Raw genomic sequence first — 23,123 nt, 5'->3', positions numbered from 1 at the left:
ATGTGATCAAAGGTTCATAAATATCAGTGCTCCAATCAATTAGTTCAATAATTGTTTCAGCATCGGTGTTAATTTTTGGAATTTTTCTTGATCTAACAGCAGTATTTTCTAGAGAACTTAAATTTCTTATTGAAAGTATTGTCTTCACTGCAAAGATCCTCTCTTCTTTATCTTTGCAACAAAGTAGTGCTTGAAGTATGGATTCACTATGAGCATTCCAGGCAGAGCAACAAACATTGGGTAAAACTATTTTTTGAACATTTAAGTTCATTTTTTGGACAAGTTCTAGCTGTTTGATAATATGGTATAGTCCGTTTGTCCATTTTTGTTTTACCTAAACATTTTTTATGAATAAAATTATCCATACACAGAAGTAAAAATTATCAAAGTAAACAAAAAAAAATTTTACCTTAATTTCAAACCATAATACAGTGTATACACCAACACAAAACTGTACAAGGTGTTTTAAATTCTCAGCATCGCTTCCATTTAGTCCATGTTATGAACACCAGATTCTGCAAAGCCTATATGCCAAGTTTAACCACCGTGCATGATTGTGGGGACCAACTTGAATTTCTTTCAAATCGTCTGGCATTATTTTTTCTTTAATAGCTTTTGTTATCCAGTATAGATATCTTTGATCACTAAATAAATTTTTTAAAGTACCTTCATCAATATCTAATAAATTAGTTTCAATATCTATAGATTGAATTACATTAATGGAATCTTTGAGATCATTGACAAGAGGAACAAGTTTACCAATATTGCAAGAAAACACATTCTTTGATATTGTTTTTTTCCATCAATAAGTGACATTAGGTGCCTCAAAGGTAATTTTGGTGCTTTAAGGTCAATTCATTTGTGTGCAAGGCACAAACTATCCAAATAAGTTTGGTTTGAAGTTTATTTTCTAAAAAATGAATAGTACCTCCTTTCCAGATTAAAAAATACTTATTTTAATAAATGCATTGCATTTAACATCAAAAATTTACCTGCATTTATTATCAAACATTTACTTGTATTAAAGATTAGTTGAATCACAGCCAACAGCAACTAGAGTGGATTCTATACCATATTCTGTCAGTCACATTCGTTTTAAAAAAGCCTGCCTCTTTAGCTGCTTTCAGTGTAGTGTTGAAGTTGCAGCAGTTGCTCTATTTTATACACTATATCTTAATGATGCTAATGCAACTTCTTTCATATTCAGTGACTTTTTAGGAACTTGTCTGCTTATTTACTTGGAATTTTCTTCAAAATTTTCTTCATTTTAAACACCTTCATCATCATTACTCTCAATATTTTTAATTCGCACTTTAATTTTTTTCTCAGAATCTAAAAATTCACTTGCAAAACCAATCATAACACTTAATTTGCAACTTTGACTATTTTTACGCGTTCGTTTAGCCATCAATAAAGAACTCAAAATTTATACTAGTTTATAAACAATATAAACAAGTCATGAACTTAACGTGTCAACTCAAATGCAGCATTTCAAATGCATCATGTTATGAATGATAAAATAAGAAGATATTTTTTCGTAACAGTGCAAAATATTACAGTATAGTATAGCAAAAATAACAATCTTTGTAAAGTTTTAAAATCATAAGTTTTTAAGCTAAAATGACTGTTTAGGTGTCTAATAAAGGGTATTTAGGATTGAGAATTCGATTGAAGATGTTTTTGAGTCAATCAGAATAACCGGTCAAAAGTTGCGGCAAACCGCATATACCGCGTTTTTTACCCCAAACCTTGGTTTTTGAGGTTCAAATTTGAAAACCTTAAAATTCAAATTTTTTTTTGCTTTAGTTTTACATAAGGGCAAACACATTTAAAATTCATATGGCTAAAGCATGTTTTGAAAAATGACCCATCCTAATATATATATATATATATATATATATATATATATATATATATATATATATATATATATATATATATATATATATATATATATATATATATATATATGTATGTGTATATATATATATATATGTATGTGTATATATATATATATACATATATATATATATATATATATATATATATATATATATATATATATATATATATATATATATATATATATATATATATATATATATATATATTTACATATATATTATGTTTTTGTGCTCAATTGTTCTTCAAGAACAGAGAAATAGTATATCAGTAAAAAATGACATCTTTTCTTCAGCTCTATGTTTCTTAACTTTTTGTATTGGTATACATGGTGCAAAGATTTTTGGGTAATTCTTAAACAAGAAGTGTGCTAGTATTAATAAAGGTTTGAAAATTAAATTAAAATTAGTGTACATAACCAGTAACCATTTTGGTTTTATAAAACATTTACCTGTAGGATAGTGATCATCTACATTTTGATGTGTTAATTATATGTTGAATTAACACATTTAAAATGTAGATGATCTACACATCTTGTTTAAGAATTACCTGAAAATCCTTGCATTCTTAAACTAAAAAATCAACAGCTAATTTGTTAATTATATGTGCTGATATTTTAAGTGTAATTATTGAAGTGATTTAATATATTTTAAACAACAATAATACCATTTTAAATATCCTTAATATATGTGATATGTTTTTAGGTCAAAGGTCTAGTTTGCAATTTAATCAAAGTAAAAGATATAAATTATGCTACAAGTTTGCAAGTTTCGGCTGGAAACAAGGTAAGATTTATGTGGTTTTGTGTAAGTGTACCAAATTCCCATTGTTTTCCGAAAAAAATCTTTATCTATTGCTAAAACTGGATCTCAAAAGAAGTACCCCGACATAAAAAGAAATGTAATTAAAAAGTTTTATATAATTTATAAAATAAATATTTTATTTTATACATTGTTCAACCCTCGACATTAGAAAAAATAAAGTTAACAATAAATTACTGACTTTAGACTATTTTTGGTAAGCATCAGGTTGGTACAAAATTTTCAACACAAAGGTTTCATCATAATAACATGCATACTAGGTTAACGAATAATCTCTGACCTCAGATATTTTAGGCAGGCAGTTAATTTGCTAATGTTGACCCTAATTCCGAGGGATGTAAGTTGATATATAATATAATGTTTATACATAAATTGTTATTGAATGTTTAGTTTTCTATTTGGGGCATGAATTATGTTTATATTTGGAAAATTTAATCAATATTTTAAAGTTAGTTTCTATTTATTATGTCATCCGGTTTATATTTTTGCATATTACACTTGTGACAAAATTTTATTATTGTTTTGTCCTTGGGCTGAAAGCGTGTTTTCCTAATCAGTTTTGTCTTAGAGTTGAAAGTGTGTTTTTCTAACAAGTTTTGCTGAAAAATACCTGTTGTTCCACAAAAACTTTGCTTTAATGATATTTAAAAATTTAGTAAAAATAAATTGTATTATTGATTCTCGCTTAAATGTTCAGATTTTGTAAAATTTCAATGATATATATAGATGAATGTAACATTTTAATAATATGCAGGGGTGGGATCTCCTGTTATTTTCCTGTTGCCCTGCAGGTGACTGAAATATTGTATATGTGTTACTTGAGTTGTCTCATCATTAGTCCAGTATTTCTAATTTTTTGGGTATTTTTTCTTGGATGAAAAAACTGAAGAAAAAAAATTTGTTACAAAATATTAAAAAAAATTTATTACAAAATGTTAAAAAAAATTTGTTACAAAATGTTAAAAAAAATTGTTACAAAATGTTAAAAAAAAAATCAAATCTTAAAAGCTGTTATTAAAATTTGTTAAGTAATTTTTTTTATATTTAGTTGCAAAGTAATATCAGAACTTAAATTCAACTTTTAAAGATCATGAAATATTTTAACCGAAGTAGTGTTCCATTAGCTTTGAAGCGATTGCTTTTTTTTTCCATTTAATTTTTATTTATTTCATCCATGGTCTTTTTTTTGTGATACACCTGATTTAATCCCAAATTTTGGCTTGAAAACCTAGTGTTCAATTGATCGTTTATTAACTCATGACAGGCAATAGTTGTACTGCTTCCTTTTATATTTTTTAATGTGCTGAAGCCACGCTCTTTATCTGCTGAACTGGGGAAAAGTGCCAGAAATGTGTCTGTTTACTATTACCCTTATAAGGTGCTTGTAGTAATTTTGCAAAGCTAAAGTTTGGTACCAAAGGAGTTTAAAACCTGTTTAATCTGAAAATAGCATTGACAGCTTTAGCTCTAGAAAAAAATGATAGAAAAAGCTTTTGGTTTTAATTTTCTTAAAGATTAGAATTTAAAAAAATGTGTGTCATGTGTGTCATGTGGTTTAAATATGTATATGTGTGTCATGTGGTTTAAATTTTTACAAAGTTGTCACAAAATATTGAACAATATTTTGTGAATTTATAAATTTGTTACTTGTTATTTTCATTACATCATAGTTATGTCATTAAATTAAACAATATTATGTAATCTTTTTTTATTGATTGTTTTATGGCAATAATAATAATAGTTGATAATAATTCAAATGCTGTTGAGATAAAGCGCCATCTATGACAGCCAACATAATAGAGCTGATAGATAGAGTTGATAGATAGAGTTGAGATAGATAGAGCGCCAGACAATATCTATGACAGCCAACATTATAGTTGTCTAAAAATTTAATTGCAACCTGTTTTTCTTGTTCAATATTATCTGCAAGTCAATCAGTTTAAGTCTGGATTTAAACTCTTTGACTGATGTAGACTCCACTACTGATTCTGGCAAATTATTCCATCCAAAGACAACCCTGTTTGTAAAGAAGTGTTGCCTACTTACAATTTTTAACAAACTCTGATTTAACACGATATTTATAACCTCCAATATTGGATGCTAGAACTGGTGTATTGATGGTGCATTTTTATCTGGACTTTCTTCATATCAATAGATTCAAAACCTTAATATAATTTATATTGTTGTATAAGGTCACCTCTTAGTCTTTGAACTTCTAAAGTTGTTAAATCTAATATTTTTAGTCTTTGATTATATCCCAGATATCTTAATTCTGGTATCAATTTAGTTGCTCTTCTATTGTGAACTTTTTCAAGTTCTTTGATATCTTTTTTATAATAGGGATTCCAAGCTTGAATTGCAAACTCTAAATGAGGTCTAACATACGTGCAATAAAGCATTTTCATGAGGTATTTATCTTTATACCTAAAAGTATTATTTAATATTGCAAGCATACTGTTTGCTTTACTGGCAGCATTCCTTACTTGTCCTTCCAATTTCAAATCCTTGGATATATAAACACCTAAATCTTTTTCGAGAGTAGATTTTTCAATTTCTTTTAGTTCACCGTTAATTTTCATGAAATAAGAATATCTTTTATTACTTGCACTAAAATGCATTATTTTACATTTCTCAAAATTCAAACCTAGTTTCCATTCAACAGCCCATTCATCAATTTTTTTAAATGTCATTTTGAAATGATTTTGAATCATGGGTATGAATAGGAGCGATTATAATATATGATAATAAAATAGTGATTATCTCATCAATAAAGTAAATAATACAATGTACATAATAATATCCAATAAATACCTTGTTAAGTTATATAATTAACTATAATTATACTTAGTTATAATCTACTTTCACCCTAATTTTTGGTAGATAATTAGTAGAGAATTGAAAAAATATGTCTGTTAAAACTAATAGCTATATGTTCAAGCAATATGTTTTTTATAAATATAACTTTATTTTTATTTTAACATATTGTTTGTGTTCAAGTGTACTTTGCTCATTAGGAATATTGTATTGAAGATTTCTTGTATTTAAGTGTTTAGATTATAATTCCTTATTATAGTTTTATATGTATAACAAAATCAACTGCCCTTTGGTAAATGGTTATTGAGCTTGTTATAAAAATCATATTCCCAAGTAAGAAATCTGATTGAAGATGTTGATCATAAATTACTTGTAAAACGAACAAATTTGAAAGAAGCACAAATTACCAGTATATGTGCACACCATCATGATATGTTAATAGTGTGACATGAGAGTAATCAGAAAAGTTGCTGTTATGACTCACAAAAAAGTGTGTAGAGGTAAAAGTTCATTTACATTTTTATGAGTAATACCATTCTTAATAAGTTGTTTATATTTTTTTTGTAATAGGATTTGTTCATTGATTTATGATAATAGTATAATTAATGTTATAGTATTTAAGTAGTATAGTTACATTTTCTTTTCAGCATCTCTATGTGATTACAATGCATACTATGTTAGAAGCAGAAACACTAGGTTTAAATCTTATACCTGGAAAAAAGTTGTGTCCAACCTGTCTTAGTAAAGTTATGAAACATTTATTAAAAGGTATGAGTGAAAATAAAAATTATGGAGATTTTGATATTGGTAGTGAAACATCTATTCAAAATAAAAAAGAGAGTGTAAATACAGCTGCTAGATTATCTCCTATTGCATAAGTCAGGTAAAATCAGTGAAATTAAACAAAAATTGACAGCTTTAACAACCTCTATTAAAAATAAAAGTATATATCCGAAGAAAGTTTTGAAGAACAATCAAGTTTTGGTAATGAGTATATGGAAAAAGCAAACTTGTTTGATAACATGATGGTGTTGTAATAAAATATCTATTAAAACTAAACTAATAAAATTGCAGAGTCAGCAACATCTAAAAAAGTACAACTAACAAATCTTGCTCCAACTGACTGCTCAATGAAAAAAGTTTCTGAAACATTGTATGTAACACACTATGTAGCTCAAATTGCACGCAAGTTAGCATTAGAAAAAGGCATTTTAGCCATGCCTAACCTTAAACTAGGAAAAGCTCTTCCTGATGTAACAGTTCAACTGGTAAAAAGGACTATGTCATAAAGAAAAATGTTCACTTGCAAAAATATTTGCTCTTATGTAATTTAAAGGAATTGTTTGTTGCCTTCAAAATCCATGAACCCAGAAATAAAAATAGGGATTTCAAGGTTTTCCACAATGCGACCAAAATGGTGTATTACTGCTGGTGCTTCAGGAACACATTCAGTATGCATCTGTGCTACTCATCAGAATTTAAAACTGCTTTTATATCCTCTTGGTGTGACATACAAAGAACTGTTACCTTATATTATATGTGACATGACTAATAAAGACTGTATGATGCTGAAATGTGAAAGATGCTCAGCAACTATGAATGGATTAGTTGAAAAACTTTATAATTTAATTGGAGAGTTTGAAAATGATGATGAAGTAGAATTTGATCAGTGGACAACAACAGATAGATCAAACTTAACACATAATAACAATAGATAGGTCAAAGTTAACACATAAAAAAGAGCCAGTGTCTGAATACAGTGAACTAGTATGTAAAAAACTGACAAAACTTGCACCACACTTGTATTTAGCTAAAAGTCAAGCATCATACCTGAAATCAAGAAAGGAAATATGAATGAGGTAACAGCATTATTTCTGGTGATTTTTCAGAAAACTATAAATTTGTAGTTCAGGACAAAGTACAAAGCTTTCATTGGACAAATTTATTATGTACACTTCATCCTGGGATTAATTATTTCAAAAAACGGTTTTCTCAAGCACAAATCTTATTGTATTGTTTCAGATGATATGATGCATGATGTAAACAAGGTGAATAAAATTATTGATGTTGTCAGCAATGATATTAAAACAAATCTACCTCAAATAATAAATATTGAATACTTTTCAGATGGGTGTGCAGGTCAGTATAAGAATTGCAAAAATATTTTGAATCTTTGTTTCAATCTTTAAGATTTTGGTCTTTCTGCTAAATGGAACTTTTTTTGCAACTAGTCACTGTAAACAACCTTGTGATGAGATACATTTCATTTATATATCATCAGAAGATTTAACTTAGGTGAGAAACGCTCATAAGGAACAATTGGATACTGTAAATACCATACCTGGAACACGTAGTTACTATTAGTTTGTACTACTTGGCCATCAAAAGGTAAAGAAATATATATTGAATATAACTTTTAATTTTCTTTAAAAAACATGCATAATTTTTATTGATTAACTCAAGTAAATTTTTTATTTGTGTGGAATCATCTTCAAAAATATTTTTGATTTATTTTGGACTTTTCTTTTAATGCCTTTAATAAAAATGTTTAAAAAAATAAGTAAAATGAAATAAATTCATATGTTGCTATTTTGTCTAGATAGGCTCAAAGCTATGCAGTGTTGATGAAGATTTTGAATTCATTGATGTCTTTGGAAATATTCATGAAACAACTGTAATCTTAGTACCAGGTGATTATGCCTGTGTTTCCTATGAGCAAAAGTGATGGATAGGAGTCATTGAAGACATTAATCTAGAAGAAAAAGATGTGCTTGTCAAATTTGGTCCAAATGGTCCAGCACAGTCGTTTAAATGACCATTAGTGGATAGCCAATGTTGGACTCCAGATGTTCACATCATTTGTAAAGTTAAAGTATGACTACAAAAACAGGACTTTGCTACTATTTAGCCAAAGGCGACTTTATAAAAAATTGTTTTTCTTAGGAAATAAATTTATATTTAAACTAATTTCAAGTTTGCTGAGTCTGATGTCTTATTCATACTTTTTTTTTAATCTTTTATTTTATGTACAATTTATAAATAATGTGAGTGAAAAACATATATAAAATCACTTAAATTGAGTATTTATTTTTCAAAAAATATTTTTGTAAATTTTTTGTTAAAAATTAATAAAAATAATAAAGTTATTAAACTGTTAATTTCTAATTTGATTAATTTGTAGAAAGTTGAGATTTGATATTGAGGTTTGATATGAACACAAAATTTTGTGTTCATATCAAACCTTAATAACTCCTCAAGTAAACATAAGACCAAAAAGAAATTGGTTCATAAAGTTGATATACATCTTATCTTTAAGAAAATAAAAATATTTTTTTTTTCTTTCAGTCAGATTTTTTTTATAGCTACAGTTGTCAATGCCCTTTTTTATTGTCATTATCAGGTACATTTTATGAATCCTAGAATAAACTACATTGTCTTGCTTTGAGAGATACAAAACTAAAGTTTTCTGAATTAGCAGGTTTTAGGCTCTTTTGGTACCCAGTTTCAGAATTGCAGCGTTACTAACAGAACCATATAAAGATAATAGTAAACGGAACATTTTTGGCCCTTTACCCCCCTCATTTTTCAGTCAAAATTAAACAAACTTCAAGTTGCTGTAAATCCTAAACAGATAAGAATTTTATAAAAAAATTTACAGCCTTTCCTAAGTAATGTTTCTAAATATTTGTGTCAAATTTCAGAAAATTTAGTGATGTAGGGTGCAAGTTTGCGTTTTTTTTGTGTCTTGAAAAATTTTTACCCTATTATATTTTTAAATCTATTCCAAAGTTTTCATTTTTGTGCACCTATATAAATGTATGTATGTATGTATGTATGTATGTATGTATGTATGTATGTATGTATGTATGTATGTATGTATGTATGTATGTATGTATGTATGTATGTATGTAAGTATGTATGTATGTATGTATGTATGTATGTATGTATGTATGTATGTATGTATGTATGTATGTATGTATGCATTTATGTATGTATGTACTTATTTATGCATATATTTATGTATCCATGTAAAATATGTATGATTATATGCACGTATGTATAGCCCTCTGAATAAGGGTAGGCATTTGGCAATGTTGACCTAACTGCCAACCTTAAAGTATTTGAGGTCGGCAAAACATCACCAACCTTGTTTCTATGTTTTATGGTACAACTTTTGTGTCAAATTTTATTGCCAACCTGATGCCGACCTCTAACAGTTTAAGGTCAGCAATAAATTGCCAACCTGATTTTTCCTAATTCCGAAGGCTGTTGTATGTATGTGTGTATGTAATTATATATGTATAGGCGTTTGCGAGAGTAAAAAAGTGCAAGAGCAGAGTATTGCTCTCCTAAAACAAACATGTAAGCTGCTCCTCTAAATATCTTTTTAGAAGAGCTCTCAGTTTTTGTGTGAGCTATTTGTATTTACAAATAGCTCACGCAAAAAAAAATGCAAAATTTGATTTTATATGAGCATATACTTGTAATGTTAATGTTACATAACAACCGTTGTTTGTGTTGTACAAAATTCTTTTGATAAGCGTTTTCTTTGGGTTTTTACAAAACACATATTCATTTATTTATTAACAAATTTAATTATTTGATTAAAAAATATAAGAAATAAGAAAATAAAAAATATACTGTTTAATAAAAGTAATAATAAAAGTTCAATATATAAAATTAGAAGTTTTTACTGCTAAAAATATTTTTAAAATTCTTTAAAAATATTTTTTTACTATAATAAAATTTACTTGTAATAGAATGTAGAAAGTTTAAGAATTATTACAATAATTAAAAATTCCGCATTAAACGAGTTTATTTTTTTATTTTGCTCAAACTGAGACAAATTTAAACAATTCATTATAATTAATATATAAAATATATAATTCATAATATAAAAATTATTATGCAATAGTTTAATGTGTAATAATTTTGACTAAAGCGAATTCCCATAAAGTCAAACTTTGGCTGATTTGAGATATTAGTTCGAGTTGAGGTGTTTTTTCTTTATTCAATGCTAAAGTATAAACACTAAATATACACCATTGTACTAGTAAAAACATAAAAAATGTTTCAGTGAATGAAGTTACATATTGTATTCAGTCTGTACACTCATAAGATAAAATTTAAAAAAGTTTAGCAGTACAACTTATCATTTGGTAATAAAATTGTGTTTATAAGCTAGCAATCTTTTACTAAGAAATTTATTAAAACCAAAAAATAATTTATTTTTTTAGCAAAAGTTTATTATGGTTTATTTTGTAACATTAATATTTGTAGCACTATTTAATGTCTCATGACGATCTACTCCATTCAGATCTAAATACAATGAAAAAATATAGAAAATATTAAGCTACTGCTATTTATGTTTTGTATGGAATGATTTCTAAAAAATTTTGCAAAGTTGTTTTGATTTCTTTATTTCCCATACAAAATGTTTGAGTTAACCAAAGGAATTTGTTTTATTTGGTATTTTATTCTGTGTTTTATTTGTTTTATTATTTTTATTCGGAATTAACATTCAAAAAGAATGTTTTACTTCTTCAAATGTATTAATAAAAATGTTTAATATAAACTGAATTTTAAATACAATAGGAAGATATTCACTAAGTAAAAGATTTACATCAAAATATTATCAATTTATTTTTCATAATTGTTATTTTTACAAGAAACTGATTTTTATTTTAGAAACCGATCAATTAGTCCAATCTAATTAAAAACATTTGCATTTTATTTAACGCACTTTTAAAAATTTTTGTTGTTGCAATAACTGTGTCTTTAAGAAACCATTGCAGTTTATTATGCAGTTATTGGTTTATTTTGAAAATTGACTGTTGCTTTTTTTTTTTAGTTACAACAATAATGGTTTTCTTTTATGAACAACTTTGTGAACTTGACCATAATGTCACCATAATGTCATTATGTCAACATAATGTCATAATGTCATTATAATGTCAACATAATGTCATTTATGTTATAGTAATATTGATTGTTACAAAAAAAAAAAACAGTCTGAAACTTGAACTTTGTCTTTTTTATTTGATGTAGTTTGCACAAGAGTTTTTAATTTTTCAAATAAATATCTAAAAATAGAGAAAAAAAGAAAGTGGTTTATATTTATGAAAAAATTATACTTTTGTGAGAGCTGTAAATTGCTCCTGTAAACCACTTAAGAGGAGTGTGGGCAAGAGCTCTCACTTTCCGCAGAGGTATGTGTAATTGCATCTCTGTTAATATTTTTGTTTTTCTTTTTGTTTTAACAGTTATACAATGTTGTGGTTGATACAGAAAAAACTGGAAAGTTACTACTTGAAAATGGTCAGTTGCAAAGAAAAGTTACTTTGATTCCATTAAATAATATTTCTTCGCGTTCAATCAATGATGATATAATAAATAAAGCAAAATCAATAGTAGGAACCAAATTTGTTGTTCTAATTTATTTCTTTTTCATGTTTCTTAATGTATTTTAATGTTGTTTAATGTATTTCTGTTTAATGTTTTTAATGTATTTCTTTTTTTAATGTTTAATGCTGATTTTAATAAGGATCAATAATGAATTGTATTATACAAATTCAAATAAGTGTATTGAGTCACTTTGGCTTGTCTTAATATATATAGCATGCGTTAGTTCATTACTTTTAACATGCAGACTACTCCACTGACAAGAAAGAATGAAAAAACATTTTTTGAAAATAATTTGATTCTGCTTGTCTAAGTCCAACCTTATGTTGAAGCTAAATACCTTATGTATCAAAGCTCCTCCTTTCCAGATCACTGTTTTAATATGATGCAAAATCATATTATATTACGCACGCACACACACACACACACATGTGTGTGTGTGTGTGTGTGTGTGTGTGTATATGCATATATATATATGGGCAATTCCACAAAAAATGTAACACAAGTTAAATTTTATTCATTATTAAGTTTGCCCTCTTTTTACCTAATTCAAAAATTTTAAATAAGGCAAAAAAAAGAGGGCAAAGAACAAATAAGCAAAAAGTTTTTTAGTCTGGCAAAAGAGAGCAAACTTATTACTGAAATAAATTTTAACTTAAGTTACGTATTTTGTGGAATTGCCCATATACATATATATTATGTATATGTATATGTATGTATATAAATATATACACAATATTGTAAATTCTTTAAAAAATTTTGATTCACAATATGAATGTGTGTAGTGTTATATAATTTTATGTGTTTGTTTTAATTAGTTTATTGTTTTTTAAAAAACCTTTTAAAAGCAATAAATGAAGTTTTATAAATTATCAACTGAAAATGAAGTTTTTAAATTAAAATTCTAATTTCATTCTATATTCTATTTTGGAAATCAAATCACAAAGTTAGCTATCTGAATAAGGGATTACTAAAGACAAAAGTTTTAAACAAGAGTGCCAGCAGGGTCAGAGGTCCAACAATGGCCACGATTCAAATAAGGCTTTCCTTGAAACATTTAGAGTTAAATCTTGTACTTACAGATTTACAGATTTAATGGATCTGTAATGGCCTTAAAGTGGCTATTGGACAAAAAAGGATTTTGGGTCTATAAATGTGAAGAAGCAGACTAAACTATTTTTTTATGCTCTGATTAACAACTTCTCTAGCAAATTTTCATATTTGCTAGAGAAATAGTTTTAGTAAATAGTACTTTTAAATTCTAAAAATATGATAAAATTTTTTAAATTGTCATCATAATTTAATTATCATCATAATGAAATTTAAATTTTTTTTATTTTTACTTGCAATAAAAGTTAATTTTTTATTTTTTTTGCAGGTTGGCAAAGAAAATGTTTATACAGCTTTATCATTGGTTGGTTATGCAGATGAAGTTGAAGCTGCAATGAAGTTTGTGTTTGGTTCCTCATTTGTAGCAAAGACTTTAGATCAAGCTAAGAAGGTAAAAATTTCAAAAACTTTATATTAAAAATAGTTATTATTTTATTCTATAGACTATAGACTGTATAATCAAGTTATTTATAGGTTGCTTTTGATCCTCAAATAAAAATAAAGACTGTTACAATAGATGGTGATGTTTTTGATCCTGCTGGCACATTAACTGGCGGTATGTATTCATCTTTAAATTTTAGTACATAATAGGTGTTTCTAACACCTAATATGTACTAAAATTTAAAAATGTAACAGATTTAATAAAATGTAGCTGAGCCTTTTTTTTTAATAAGATTATGATTCACTTATATTTTCTTATTATTTTTTTCTTTGATATAAGTAATAAATATAATAATGAATACACAATGTATGGCTAAATGCCAAATGCCATTTTTTACAACAATTAAATATATATAATATTATATATAATAACAACAATTAAATATATATAATAATATATATAATAACAACAATTAAATATATATAATAATATATATAATAACAACAATTAAATAAATATAATAATGAATACACAGTGTATGGCTAAATGCCAAATGTTTTTTCACAACAATTAAGTCTATTTAGTCTTTTTTTTGTTTTGTTTTTTGATTTAAAGTTTTTATTTAAAAATGTGTTTTAATTCTAAAAAATGAACTTCATAGCATTTAATCCCAACAAAATTTTTTATTTAGTTAATTGTCCCCCTAAATGTTCCCCTGAGGCAAGCAAGGGTTTATTCAAGAAAATGTTAAATTAAAGCTATGGCACCTAGCTAAACTTATGTTTTTTTGCTCTAGAATGCTTTTTAATTAATAAAGTTTTTGCGAAAATGAATATTTTTTTAAAATCTTCACAAAAACGGGTTTTCCCTGATTTCTTTTGGAAACTTTTGTTATATTTATGTATATTCTGTGGGTTTATTCAAGAAAATGTTAAAATAAACCTGAGGGAAGCAAAGCAACCTAAGGTTTTTGCATCAAAATGTCTTTTTCTGTATGAAAAGTTGCTTAAAATATAAAAATAAGACAAAATCTTCAAATAAACAGGTTTTCACTAATTTCTTTTGGAAACTTTTGTTATATTTATGTAGATTCTGTGGGTTTATTCAAGAAAATGTTAAAATAAACCTGAGGGAAGCAAAGCAACCTAAGTTTTTTGCATCACAATGTCTTTTTCTGTATGAAAAGTTGCTTAAAATAAATAAATAAGACAAAATCTTCAAATAATCTGTTTATTTGAAGAAAATGTTAAAATAAACCTGAGTTAAACAATTTATTTATTAATTTAATTAATTTGAAAAAAAAAATAATTTCCGCTTTTTGTTTTTTTTATCTCCAACAATTTATTTTTTGAATTTTCTTTTATTCAATTTTTTAACTCTTTATTCTTATCAATTTTTTATCAATTTATATATTTATCAATTTTTTAACTCTTTATTCAATTTTTTAACTCTTCTTAATTCACAAAAACATTTTGACTAGTCCATTTTTTTCATTTTTGTTTTTTTATCCTTTTCTTTATAAATTTTCATTGAAGTTCAATTCTTTTATAAACATTGGCCACACAAGTTTTTGTACATTTACCATGCACATGTTAAATGTAATTATTTGTAATTATTTTGTTATGCTATTATTGAGTAATATCATGTCATCCAAGCTGTCACAATATATCTCTGGTTTTGATGGTTATTATACAGTTGTCACAATATATCTCTGGTTTTGATGGTTATTATACAGTTGTCACAATATATCTCTGGTTTTGATGGTTATTATACAGTTGTCACAATATATCTCTGGTTTTGATGGTTATTATACAGTTGGTTTTGATGGTTATTATACAGTTGGTTTTGATGGTTATTATACAGTTGGTTTTGATGGTTATTATACAGTTGGTTTTGATGGTTATTATACAGTTGGTTTTGATGGTTATTATACAGTTGGTTTTGATGGTTACAGTTGGGAGAACTTAATAAGATAAGAACTTTTTTAAAATTCCTCTAATGACTCCAAGAGAATTTTAAGTAGATCCTGAAGTGTAACTATTTGACTTTTAACAGATTAAATCACAAACTTTGAAAATTTTTGTTCTTTTTATTTCTAACTATTCCAATGAAATGAACAAAAACTGCTCTTCTAATGAAAATGATTAGAAAATGAAAAAAAGTTATCATTAAATACCCATAATTATTAATAAGGTGGTCATGCAGTAAGACAAGATATTGCAAAACATTTCAGAAACCAGTTTCCAAATGTTTTGCCTGGATACCAACAGCTGCTTTAATGCTTGGTAAATTCAGTGAAAAAAACTTTAATCTGAGCAACCCTTAGTTAAAGAAGATTTCTCAATAGCAACTTCTGAAAAGAATCAGTCACAAGAGGTATTAAACATTAGTCTTAAAATCCATTAAGATGATTTTGAAATTAAAGTAAAATGGTCATTTTTTGCTGCAGCTCATGGTCATCATGGTATTGGTTACAATGTAAAACCAATGTAAAGTGCAAAAAATGATGCATGAAGTTGACAGTATTGAGCAAGATGTTATTGTAAAGTTTATGCACCCATACATTTTTAAATAAATTTTCTGACAATCTAGAACAAATAAGTGTTAGGTTCCAATTACTAAAACAGCTTGTATTAATGATGCACCTATAAAAACAGGTGGACTGATGTATAATTTGACTATACATCAATCCACCTGTTGTTATAAAAAAATCTGAGAGGGTGGTATTTTTTAAATTTTCTAGATAATTTGATGTTGGATTACTTTATTGTATTATTTGTTAATAATTTTTTTTTTAATTTAAATAATATTTAATTGCAATTTATAACTAGGAGCTCGACTAAACCAAACCTCAATACTTGAAAAGCTTCAAGAACTTCATGATTCTATGAATATATTGAATACGTTAAATAATGATTTGTCATTGGTTGAAAAAGAAATTAATTTGACAAAAGATATTGCTAATAAGTAATTTGTTTTTAATACATTTTTTTAAATTGAAATTGATTTTGTTGTAATTTTAGAAATCAGAAAATTAAAGTTAAAATAATTTGAATTATTTGTTAACGTTACATAATACTATGTTTAACATTACATAATATTATATTTAACGTTTTAATTTTTTTTTTATTGTTTAATTAATGATTTTGATTAGTTTTAAAACTTTATAGTTTTTTACTAATTATGATAATTATGATTATAATAATTATGATAATTATTATTTAAATTAGTTTACATTTTATATGTTATTTAGTTTACATTTTATATGTTATTTAGTTTACATGTTATATGTTATTTAGTTTACATGTTATATGTTATTTAGTTTACTTTTTATATGTTATTTAGGTACAATCAGCTTTCAACCCAGTTAGATATTAAGTCGCGTGAGCTTGAACTTGTACAAGATCGAATGAAACAAAGTACTCACCATTTCAAAGTTGAAGAGCTCAAGACCCATGAGAAAGCTATAGGTATGAGATTTTTTTAAAGTTACTAGGCTTTGAATTAAACCTTTTTATTAAATAACTTGCAAGTTTTATTATTTAGTGGTGTCATTAATTTAAAGGTACTCAAGCTCAAAAAACAGTTGTGACAAATGACTTTCTGCATTAAGAATTAAAAACTTGAGTTTTGTAATAAATGTTAAATAAATTTTTTCTTATTTGTGTGTAAATTTATTTTTTAATTTATTTACAAAACTGTACTTAGTTTTGTCTTAAAAACTCAATTTTTATTTTATTTTTATAAAATTTTTCTTATAAAATTTTCATTTTTATTTACTTCATTCTTCAGTTTTATTTTGTCTTGTTTATATATAAAATTAAAAAATAGGAATTTTTTTTAAGTTGTATCACTCGCAAATTCTATATTAATTTAGGTATTAAAGTTCATACTCAGTATTCACTTGAGTATTAAAATTCAAACTCAATATTCACTGAAGTATTAAAATTATACAAGAGCATTTCTCTGTGATATTAGGCTCATTCACATCTATACCACATACCCTAAGGCGTAGAACATAAATTATGTTAAGAAAACTCTGTCTGCTATAATGTGCTATACAAACAAGCAATACAATTGGTATTTCAGCTTTTTTTAATAAAACTTATCTAAAACTTAGACCTAAAACAATAAAATGCTTTATTTTCCACCTCTTTTTCACTAATTGCATTGGTTCTAACTGTAATAACTAACCTGATAATATAGCAAAAATGTCAAAGTGCCAAATATCTTGTTCCAAGTATCATTAGACATAACCATCAAAACTTTCAAAAGATTATTTAGTGACTACTGCTTGTAGGAATCTTTTTCCGGATTCTGAAATTCCAGATATTTCTTTCAACTTTTAGTTTTTCTGGATTTTCAAAAAGTTTTTCTGTATATACAAATTTAAATATGGTTTTGCAATGAATTTGTTTTTTAACTTTTTTAGTCTTTACCTGTACAGAAAAAAAAGAAAAGCCATTGCTTAAAGTTAAAGTAAGACAAATATAAATTAAACAAATTCTGGATTTTTCTCTTGATTTTTTTTGCAAAATGTTTTAAAAATACAACCTGGATGATCACTGTAGTTTATGTTACAGAGATTATTTTGTAAGCAAGATTTTTTCTTGGAATTTTATAACATGTGGATGTTATTAATTTATTTTGTAGATTTTTTAGAATGTGCTAGAATAGTTTAAGAAAATACAAAACATAACATAAGATTATCTTGTATTTTTTATTAAATATGTTTCTAACTTTAGTTGATCTTAAAGGAGCTATTAAAGTAGCTAATGAAGCGAAACAAGTTGCTCAAAAAAAAGTAAAAGATCTTGAAATCAAAATGATGGTTAGATTCTAATTTTTTGTCATTTGTTGTTGACATAAATACATTTACTTATTTATAAAAATAGTTATGTATTATATATATATATATATATATATATATATATATACTACTGTGATCAAAAAGTAAGGTGAATTTTTTTATTAAATGAAAAATCTTTATTTATTCTTCCAAATCTGTATCGTCCCCCTCAAAATAATCCCCCCCGGCCCCAATGCACTTTTGCCAAAGTTTTTTCCAGTCTTCGAAGCATGCCGAAAAGTCCTCGGTAGGGATAGCCTTCAATGCGGGTGCCGATTCACGTTGGATCTCTTCAATGGACTCAAAACGATTTCCCCGGAGTGGTCTCTTGAGCTTTGGGAACAGCCAGAAGTCACACGGTGCTGAGTCGGGCGAATACGGTGGTTGTGGAGCAACATGGGTAGAGTTTTTGGCGAAAAACTCACGAAGAACCAGTGCTGTGTGCGAAGGCGCATTATCGTGGTGCAAAATCCAAGAGTTATTGGCCCATAATTCCGGTCTCTTTTTGCAAATAGCTTCACGCAAACGTCGCATAACGCTTAAATAATATTCCTTGTTGACATTTTGGCCAGTTGGAAGGAATTCGTAGTGCACGACACCACAATAATCAAAGAAAACAGTCAACATGACCTTGATTTTTGAGCGACTTTGACGTGGTTGCTTCGGTCTCGGCTCGCCTTTTTCACGGTATTCACTCGATTGGTCGGTTGTTTCAGGGTCGTATGCGTAGACCCAAGTCTCATCGCCAGTAATAATTTGTTTGTAGACGTCTTATTAGTCAGAAAGCATTGCTTCACACGTTTTAACGCGACGCTCTTTTTCAAAGAAATTGAGAAATTTCGGCACCAAACGTGATTTGAGTCTTCTGAGGCCCAAATGATCCTTCAAAATCGCTTGCACCGACCCAAATGATATTCCAACCATGTCAACAAGGTCTCGAATGGTTAACCGACGATTTGCAAGCACCAATTCCTTGATTTTGTTGATGTGGCGATCATCAATTGAAGTCGATGGTCGTCCGGAGCGTTCCAAGTCATCAGCACGTTCTCGGCCTTCTTTGAAGTCTTTGTACCACTTGTAAACATTTTTTTGAGACATAGTCTCCTCACCGAAGGCCTTTTGCAACATTCGATACGTTTCAGCAGCAGAAATATCATTCTGCAAACAAAATTTAATAGCACTTCTTTGCTCAACAAAATTAGACATCGTGAAAATCACCGAATGCACTTTTGGTACTTCAGAAACAAGCGTAAACAAAAAAAAATAATTATGAGTTTGACATGTAATTTGGCACAAATGTTAATGACATTCCTACCAACTTAAAAATAAAAAAGATTGGACGATTCGAATAAGGCAGGAAGTTTAAATTAAAAATTCACCTTACTTTTTGATCACAGTAGTATATATATATATATATATATATATATATATATATATATATATATATATATATATATATATATATATATATATATATATATGCATGCAAAATAGAGTCCTCAATGATTTTAAAAGAACAGTAATAATAAGTTATTTTTAGTTATTATAACTATTTATTTCACGGGTACCCTGAAGGTGATTTAAGACTTTATATCATATCCCATAAATTATTTTTTTTGATTTTGAAAGTAGTCTATTTGCACATTCCAAAATTGTCAACATTTAAATCTTTTTAAGGTAGCTTTTCGAGAAAACTTAGTTACAATACTTGTTTAATCTAGAGATTATTACCCCTCTGACTCATACTAAGACCCCTGAGAGTGGATCAAATGGCCATATATAATTTGTTTGTTCTATTGTAATGACACTTTGTGGATCGGATTTAAAAATAATTTCTGATAACTTGATAACTGATAACTGACAACTTGGGTTTTCTAGTTTGAATATAGACTAAGTTATAATGTTTTAAAAGTTAGTTTTTTTAATTGAGGAGGATAAGATAAATTTACAGGAATAGAGTGGCTTTATAGAATGATCTTCAAATTTGGGATAAAAAATTCTAGGTAAATTTGTTTTTTTTTCTAAAAAAGAAATGTTTACTAAAACATAAATTTTACATTTAACTAATATTATAAAGTATATATATAAGTACATATACGTTTTGTTTATATTTTTGTTTACACAAGGCATTTATAGTTAAAGGGATACCTTTAACTATAAATGCCTTGTGTTGTGCATGCAGACAGCTCTTTGCAAAACTTCATTGAAATTAGCGTTGTGTTGTCCTACCTTTCGTATTTCCCAAAATTGTTTGAAGTCTTGATGAACTGATTCCAATGATTGCTCAGTCCAATACCCTAACCCTTTGAAAATATTGAAGATTAATACTTTTATATGTAAAAATTTAAAATGTTTTTAAATATACACTTACCAAACTTTCCTCCTTTCATTATAATAAACTCTTCAACATGATGCTCCACTATATGAACTTTAAGAGTAATGTTTGTACCAAGAATTCTGAAACTTTGTGAAAATCTTTTAATATATTCAGAGTAGTTTGGATTTAATGTTTTTCCTAAACACCCATGAACAACATTGCTAAAATCTCTCAAAGCTTTCATATACTTTCCACCAACAATATTGTGCTCATTCAAATACATTTGAAAACGATCAAGTTTTCTTAAAAACTTGTTGGATCCATTTCCTTCTAACCTGTGTTTACCTTGATAAGGTACTCTGGCAAGATTAATTTTAGACAAATAACTATTTACAAAATGAAATCCTTGATTAGTACTCTTAAACAAGTTTTTTTCAATTAGTTTGAGAAGTTTGTTTACTATGCCTAGCAAAATATGTAAGCCCGGTATATTGACAATTGATTAGATCTTCATTGTTACATTTCCAGTCAATAAAGGAGGATTAACTACGCTACTAAAATATTTAGCTTTTGCAATTTTCCTCCAGCAGCCAACCATTTGTTATACCACTCACACAGAGAAGTTAGAGAATATGACTCAGCATACTAGGTGATTCTGTTTCACAAAAGGGACAAGGATGCTTTAAAGCTGCTGACTGCTTTCCAACCATCAGCAGAAGAACCTTTAGATCTTCTGAAATAGAGTAATCCAGAGAGTTAAGTTTTAATTTATCCAACAACATTTTTATGTTTGCATAATTTTCATCAATAGAGGGTAATGCAGCCAAAAATAAAGTTTTGTGAATACTAGTAAACTTGAAATCTTTACATCCATACTCATCAGAATACTTTACTCTTTTCTTTTCACTTGAATGGGCATCAAGCTCTGGCTTCAATATAATTGATAAGGTAACCTTTAGATAGCCTTGCCCTCCATCTACCCCAATCTTAACATCTACATTATCTGGTTCAAGAGATTTATGTTGTAAAACTGCAACAAACTCATCAACATTATTGCATATTACACCAGGAACAGTTCTTTCAATGCACTAAACAATAACAAAACAACTTAAATTCAGTATGTTGATTTATTTTATGTTATCAACTTAATCAAAATATAAAATTGTTATGTTGCATTAAATTTTATTTTATTATAATATATTACTAGTTTAGAGCTTTTTAGTGGAGCTAAAATCAAAGTAAACTTTATATAGGTATGTTTTAATTATACCAATTTTTTCTCATCTCCGATATCCTGTTTAGGCTGAATCAGCATAAGTTCAGCATCAAACAAAGACAATAGATTTTTATTTTCTTCTGTTAACTTTTCGGAAAAACAAGACTCAACAGATTTTCTGCCCCATCACTCGTATAAATCGAGCAATCTCTAACATCTTATAGTCACTAGTAAATTGGATACAAATGTTAAAAGCAATGAACGTTTTTTAAAGAGATGTTTATTTTTTGAATTCCGTAGAAAAAATTTATGCCTTGTATGAAGTTTGCTTTGTAGTTGTTTCAGCTTTGAGAGAGAAAAGTAAGGTGTTTTTGGTTCAACTACTCCAACAGAAACTACAAGTCTTTTAGGGCCAAAGGTGTTCAATTTTATTTCTGTGTCATTGGTTACTAAATTGTTGATTGTGGTTGATAAAACTTTTCCTTTAGTTACAGGTGAAGTAGATTGTACAATATGCACCAAATTCTTTTGCTTAACTAACTTTGTGTAAGGATGTTTAATACCTTTTCCTATAAGTTGAAAACAACTTCTGCAAAGAACAAAGTTTTCATTGGTTGCAGAAAAATTCACATTATTTTGAATGTGATCTATATCTTTATTAGTTTCACATGAAACCATTGGTGGAGGAGTTGCCATTTTAGTACCATTTGTACGCCCATTAACACAAATAAAACAAATAACTCTAGTATTAAGACCTAAAAGTAACAAGAAATTAGTTTTTTAAATGCAAACATAATTTTGTTTATAAGCAAAATAAAAATAATGAAAAAATTAACTTTTTAAAATTAAGTTTTTATTGGCTTATTTTTTATTAGAAAAAGCAAACCTTTGTACTTAGGTCGAGCGGTGAATAAAAAGCTTTTTGAATCTGCTTTTTCTAAACTCACTAGATTTTTTCTACAATTTGAACATAACGTTTTAGGCAGATCAGGGTTTTCAACAGAGAAGTTTTCCCAAAAAAATCTCTTGATAAGATTCTCATAGCTTTTTTCTTGTTGAATTACTGCATTTGGTTTGAACGCATCTTAAATCATTGCCTTTTTTCAAACAGCATATAAAAAAGCATTATAAAAACTTGTTATTATCTTTAGCAAAGTATGGCATTTCTTTTCTTTTCTTGAGAAATAATTTTTATATTTTCAAATTAATTACTTTAAATTAATAACTGTGTGTTTCAAATTGAAATACACAAGATTTCAAATTGAAATACACAAGATTTCAAATTAAAATACACAAAATACACAATACAC

The 23,123-nt window shown here is 27.1% G+C and overlaps 1 protein-coding gene across 1 annotated transcript in view; it reads left to right on the top strand.

Moving 5' to 3' along the window:
- LOC100202100 (structural maintenance of chromosomes protein 2) overlaps window positions 1-23,123 on the top strand; it is a 72,922-nt gene that overhangs the window by 32,230 nt on the left and 17,569 nt on the right. The window contains exons 18-24 of the mRNA XM_065801240.1: window positions 2,607-2,687; window positions 11,801-11,947; window positions 13,318-13,440; window positions 13,524-13,605; window positions 16,263-16,398; window positions 16,777-16,901; window positions 18,177-18,262. Of these exons, the coding sequence (XP_065657312.1) occupies window positions 2,607-2,687; window positions 11,801-11,947; window positions 13,318-13,440; window positions 13,524-13,605; window positions 16,263-16,398; window positions 16,777-16,901; window positions 18,177-18,262 (780 nt within the window). The remainder of the gene's footprint in view (window positions 1-2,606; window positions 2,688-11,800; window positions 11,948-13,317; window positions 13,441-13,523; window positions 13,606-16,262; window positions 16,399-16,776; window positions 16,902-18,176; window positions 18,263-23,123) is intronic.

The sequence above is a fragment of the Hydra vulgaris genome, chromosome 07, assembly GCF_038396675.1.
Source record: "Hydra vulgaris chromosome 07, alternate assembly HydraT2T_AEP".
Classification (NCBI taxonomy): Eukaryota; Metazoa; Cnidaria; class Hydrozoa; order Anthoathecata; family Hydridae; genus Hydra; species Hydra vulgaris.
Note: the sequence above shows the minus strand (reverse complement) of the source record. Positions and strands in the feature narration are given on the sequence as shown.